At 39.5% G+C, this 6,480-nt stretch overlaps 1 protein-coding gene across 1 annotated transcript; it reads right to left on the bottom strand.

The window, feature by feature from the left end:
- Positions 1–4,313: 4,313 nt before the first annotated feature.
- On the bottom strand, positions 4,314–5,950 carry ppp1r3c2a (protein phosphatase 1 regulatory subunit 3C2, duplicate a). Its single transcript, XM_083929343.1, has 3 exons — positions 5,845–5,950; positions 5,630–5,714; positions 4,314–5,462 (listed from the first exon to the last, which is right to left on the bottom strand). Exons 2-3 carry the CDS (start codon positions 5,641–5,643, stop codon positions 4,448–4,450), a joined length of 1,029 nt encoding a protein of 342 aa, XP_083785469.1. The 5' UTR covers positions 5,644–5,714; positions 5,845–5,950; the 3' UTR covers positions 4,314–4,447.
- Between the last annotated feature and the right edge of the window lie 530 nt (positions 5,951–6,480).

Genomic DNA, 6,480 nt, shown 5'->3' with positions numbered 1-6,480 from the left:
AGTCAACCGAAATAAAGCGAGAGATCAGCTTGCTGACATGCACATATCATGATTTCTGCATGGGATTACGCTGTGATTCTGGTGAACCATAACCATCCATCCTTCCCTTCATATGCTGAACCATAGAGGGCACTACAGTCTAGCTTTTCCTCTCCTAGGTTGCAGGAAGAGTCTGGCAGAACAGTACAGCACAGACTTGCTTGTCCATGTCTGTTGTCCTGGCATGCTTTCTGTAAAAGTCTCATATACTGTATGTAATATTTGCACTTGATCAAATAATGAAAATACATGTGCACAGAAATCAAAATGAATGTTTTGGTCATTGTTGTGTCACCTCTGTTTCTGCAGTAAGTAGTTGTAAAGGCATGGCACTTCCTCATTCCACAGTCACCTTTTTTGTGGAACAAACATGGTGTAATATCCCAAATAACTTCCATTCTGATCTGTTTGTTATTGGTTTGTAATGTGACTTTTATCATTTATTTTCATACAAACTTATAAACTTACAGTATATTACTCTATTTCTTTTAGAATGCATTGTTGAAACTTTGAACAACACAACACACATTTGCACATTGCATGTAGTTTTCTGGCACTCTTAATTGTTTTACCATAGATAGAAAAAAAGCTGAATAAAACTGCTAAACATCTATTTTATCGTTCAAACTAATTTGAGTGAACAGTTTCTCATAAATCATACCCTCTTACACTAGTGAGCTCGTCGTCTTGCCTGACAAATGTACTATAGATAACATAAATATAGTATTGCATCTAGATTTACAATATACATGCAATGGCAACTTCTGTGAGGTTGGGGTTTATTTATGGTCAAAACAATACAGAAATAGTGTTTGGTAATACATTCTGACAACATTGGCATCAATATGTCTTCCTCTTTTCAGCTGCTACACACAACTGATTGTAGCTGGTAAAATGTTGGTTGTTTTCGAGATTACTTGGCACCAGAATGAAACACATCCGGTCACTGCAGTCTAGTGTCTTGGTTTCAGCTAGCCACCACTGTTTGCTCTCAGCAGCTCACTCTTTGCTCTCAGCAGCTTACTCTGTGTGATCACAGCTGTGTGGATCAACCTTCAGGCTATTGTGCAGACAGCACTAAACATCAGACACTGTAAGCACCAGCAGCTGGTAGCTGGCTGCTGGCCATAAGCCAGCTGTGGCTGCTGCTGTTTTGAAGATAAAGTGAGAGAAATGACAAATGCAAAGAACAAAACAGATAATGGCCACTGAAAGGCCCTTTTCTTGCCTAAAAGCTTGTAACAATGTGTGTAAGAAATAATAATACCTTTGTTATTATGTGTTATTAGTTGCTGTTATGGTGGCTAGAAGGGATTAGTGCCTAAAAAACACTAAAATACCAACTAATTGATAAGGGGATGGAGTGCAGGTAGAGCGGAATTATGTGAAATATGCACGGAGCTGATTTGCTGGGAAGAACTGGGAGCAGGGCATGGCTCTAGCTGATTCATATTTGTAGATGGGAAAAGTATAGAAGACACAGAACTCAGTCCATTCTTCACGAAGGCCCTGTTTACTTTACCTGACTCCGCCAGATGGATTGATTCGTATGATTCTCATTTGCTCAGCATATCCATCTGGGAACTCTCGTTTGGAGAAATACTGGCTGCTGATTGGATAAACCATCTGTCTATAGCTGGACATTGCTGGGCATGAACAATGCCAGCCACCCCCTGCACACCGTCATCAGCAACCAGAGGAGCCTGTTCAGTGGAAGGCTGCTCCTGCCCTAGTGTAGGACCAAAAGGCTCAAGAACTCCTTTTTCCCTCAGGACATCACACTCTACAACTCCTCACTCGGGGGGAGGAGGAAATAAAGAGGACAGAAGGGAAGGAGTGGGAGCCCTCACTGTGCAATTAATAATCTACTCATACGTACATACCTGGACTCTTATCTTCTTTTCTTTGTACAATAGCTTTATCCACCACTTAAGTGCAATAATTTAATCCTACTGCTCATTTCTGTCGTATACAGTCATACATATTTTATGTTATACAGTTCCTCTAACATTAATTTTAACGCTCATTTTCCTGTATGCTTACATCTACCTCATATACGGTATATTTGACTAAGAGTTTATTGTTTACTGTATATTTTATTAATTTATATATACATATATATATGTATATGTATATATATATATAAATATATATATATATATATATAGAGAGAGAGAGAGAGAGAGAGAGTTTATTGGTTATCCTATACTGTATTTTTTAAACCTCCACCTCCGTGTTTTTGTGTTTTTGTTGGATTTGCATGCTTTGCGTCATATTTAACCCCGCCTCAAAACCAATGCTGATTAGACGTTCGGACATCATGACACCTCGTTCTGGAATACAAAATGTAAAACACCATAAGGCTTAAGACTGCAATTAATGTTTCAAATATGAGAATATAGGCTTTGCAGGACTGTGCTTACAGACTGCAATGTGGAGGAAATTAAAAGTAAACAAAGATGTCTTTTTTGTATGGTGGAATAATAAAAAATATAGGGCTGGACCAGCATATTCCACTATTCAGATATTTGTTCGTTTGAGCATGTATTCACTTTTCAATTTTTTATAACACAATCCTTAAAAAAACAATGTTGTCTACATTGTGTTTTGCTGCCATTTAAGGTCACTTTCCTCTCCTCCTCTCCTCATGCTGGAGCTGGGTGCACAGTAAAGAGCTAGGAAACAGTAAAAGGAAGAGCCTGATTACAGGGTCTTTATGATTATAAGTTTTTGTTTTTTTAAAAGACAATAAGTTGAGTAGCAAAACAAAAAGTTTGCTAACCAATAATGAGGATGCATTTACTCCACTTGCTCCATTGCTCAGGCACCTGTGGTCCTTCCAACATGAAAGAACAGAGCTTGGACACTATGGATTTGGAAAAAACTGTTTCTGGTATTGTGCACCTTACTACAAAGGAAAAAAGAGAGATGGGTATGACATGCAACACAGGTCTTTGGCTAGAATGTATGTGGTTATGTGGTATGCACTTTAACAATTAGGCTATCAGAATTTCCACATTCCTGCCAGTTTTAATGATATTTGTGAATGTTTTAATTAGTGGGATGACTGCGTTGTGTGACTGAATTGTTATTGTTTCTTAATAATTGCGTGTCTCCAGAGATATTGATTTCAATGAGAAGTCTTGAATAAATGAAGCTTTTTAACATGTGAGAAGTGCATTATTACACTTGAGATTACAGCCTGCCAAAAGCCTTTTACTTTACCTCTGCTGGTAAAGCACTGGGCACAATTATCTTATAGCTATGTAAAAAAATAAAAATAGACCAGCCCGCACATAGCTTTGATAATGTGTCTTGTTCTATGGCTCTGTTTAATTTATTGTTCATTGGATGTTCAGATGGATCTAACATCTAACACCTGACACCTGCTCAACATTGTCAAGTCTCATAAATAAATAAGTGCTTTAAAGAACAAGGTGTGTAAACCTGCTACGTGTGAAACGCTCGTATGCGGCATACCTGTTGTTGTTGTCATTGTCATAACTGACTGAGGCTGTCCTGGGAGGAAACTGGCCTGAGAGAATAGAAAGTGAAGGACAAAGAAACAAGTCTAACAGAGGTGTGACTAAGAAGCAGTGGAACAAGAGAAGCAGACAGAGAGACTTTCTCACTGTGATTGCTACATTTTCTAATAATGATGACTCCACCCCTGCATGTAAACACAGGCTCTACACACCAATTATTCAAAAGAACATGCTGGCACTGATGCTGCTATGGTAACTTGCAATTTGCCATACCAATAATAAATAGTACAAGTAGTAACTAGTCCCAGTGTGTTATTCCATGTTGCCACTCTGCCCAGAAGATCTGTCCGTTTGTTGACATATTCTCTTTGGTATGCATGACGTACCACATGAAAAGACACACCGGGAATCTGAGCCAAGAGAAATAATGTCCGTGTGAAAGTAGATCATGGGCATAGGTCATTCATTTGTTGGAAAAAGTGGGCTAGTAGCTATAAGCTCAAAAGGTTCTTACGTTAAAACAATCTCTCTTTGTGTTCTGATACATGTGTTTTTTTTTCTCTCTTAGACAAACACATGTCTCATGTTTTCATATTCCCTCCAGGGCCCCTTTATCTTAATCAGAGCTTATGTTTCATGCTACAATGCAACAAAAAAAATAATTGTAAAAGTTCAGCTGCATTTCTAAAAGGGCATGTGTTAAATGATTAGGATGAAACCCCTATAGAGGGAAGAATGAGAAAGAAAATAATCTTTAAAAGACTGATTTAATCAGAACATTAACGCAACATGCATTCTTCACATTTTGGCAGGGTGGATGAGCTGGTTTTCAACCTAATTCTCTTAAATATTTGTTAATTAAAATAGTCACATTATTTACATATTCTGATAGCCCTTGAGAGGGTGTGGGCTAATTTCACTGCTTAGTCGAGCACAGATTTTTTCGAATCTGCTCTGACTCTGCTTGATAAACTCCTCTGATGATGCGGTAGATCAGCAGAGTTCTGCATACTGAGGGACACATGTGAGGGCCACGATGGTGGCCGATGTCGTGACAGTGTAGAGTAGAAACGGTTAGCATCGCCTTGGTAACCATTTGATTCGTCTTTTTCCACACACACCCTGTAATTCTGACCCCTGTTGTCATCCCAGTGTGGTGTTGCGCCAGGTCCAGGCCTGAAGGACACACAGAACTCGACTCGCTCCTTTGGATCTATGTTCTTTGGTAAGCTTAAGTCAAAAGCGAAAACATCCATATCAGAACCCCCATAGTTCTGCTGCTGCAGGAATGTGCAGGGGATGTCATGATGGCTCCGCCAAGAATCAAAGGTCACCCTTACATGTACAGCCTTGTCAATACTGGCGTGGGAGACACGCACTTTACCACTCAAGGAGTGCTCTGAAATGTTGCAGCTGTCCAACTGGACAGGCATATCTCGCAGACCTGCAAGAAAGGCTTTAAAGTCTAGCGTTGGCTGGGGGAAACCCAGCCTCAATTTGTAGCGCTGCACTTTGTTTGAGGTTGACTGTTGGCTTTGCAGTTTAACAAGGGAGGGTTTCATCATCAGAATAGAAGAAGGGGAAGAGGGCTCAGGGATAAATAGCCGCACAGCAGTGAGAGCCAATCCCTTGGCATCTGCAAAGACCACACGCTTCTTGTTCAGACCGCCGCCGTCTCTGCGGAAACAGCTTCGAGGCCCTGAGGATACAGGGGAGGAGGGCAGCGATGAGGATGAAGAGAAGGGAGATGAAGAGTTAGGATGTGGAGGGTAAAGGCCGGTCTTCGGCAGACAGTCAGACGGCTGATAACGACTCTGTGTGGGAGAAGACATGGACAGCAGTTGATTAAGAGGTTGACGCTGGCTGAGGCTCAGACACATGGCGAGGTCAACTGGCATCACAGCTGTCTGGGGATGACTCCTTAAGGCATGGAGAACTCTGAGAAGGAAGACATGATGGGATTAAAATAAGGTTTATCATTACAAGAATGGTCACATATATGTCTGTTCGCTCTAAAACCTGACAGGTTATGAAAATATGACAACCAAAAGCACAGCGTAGCCTTATTGTCATTAAAGGAATTCAAGGAAAGCACTGTAGCTTACCTTGCACAATTCATGTTCAGTCTGTAGATTGTGAAATTGAAAATCCGTTTTCTTTGCCAGAGGGTTGCAGCAAATTCAGAACCATCTATAAGCAGAAATCAGGTTTAACAGATAAGAAACATTTCACATTGAATTAAAAAAAACAATCAAAGACAATTCATATGCAATAAAAACAATACAAATGTAAAGGTGATTTTTAAGAAAAATATATTTACAGGCTGAAAATCCCCTTGTGTTTCATCATAACAATGACAGAAAAAAAAGAAGAGAGGACCATGACTCTGGTCTGTCTCTGCTCCCTCTGAAACTTTTGGACAGAGTTAAGAAATAAGGCTGAACCTTTTGTGACATCATGAAGTTTAGCCAATGAAGGGAAGCGCCTTTGTTTATGTCCTGCCTCCAAAGAACTGTTGCATGTGAGGCAGAGCTTTGTAGATTTCCTTTCATGGGATTCTGCTCCATGATTCAGTTTCTCAATGTTAAACAAATAAAAACTTTTATCTTTTTTTAATTCAATTTCAATTCAATTTTATTTATAGTGCCAAATCATAACAAAAGTTATCTCAGGACACTTTACAGAGTAGGTAAAGACCACACTCTAAATAAATAAATGTAGATAAAGATAATTCGAACACCAAATCTTTTGTACACTGCAGATCAGACTCCCAGCATGTATGTGTTTATGGTAAAACCCAAGATTATCAATAAAATAGAACATGCAGACACGAGCAAACACGTTGGGACATGCCATTACTGTATACAGTATATTGATAGTCAAAGAGGATAAATATTTAAAAAATAATTAAATATGCTAAGGGTGATCATGTTACCGGCACTTCACTAGTTAACAT

Source organism: Echiichthys vipera (genome assembly GCF_963691815.1).
Source record: "Echiichthys vipera genome assembly, chromosome: 16".
Taxonomy (NCBI): domain Eukaryota; kingdom Metazoa; phylum Chordata; class Actinopteri; order Perciformes; family Trachinidae; genus Echiichthys; species Echiichthys vipera.
Note: the sequence above shows the minus strand (reverse complement) of the source record. Positions and strands in the feature narration are given on the sequence as shown.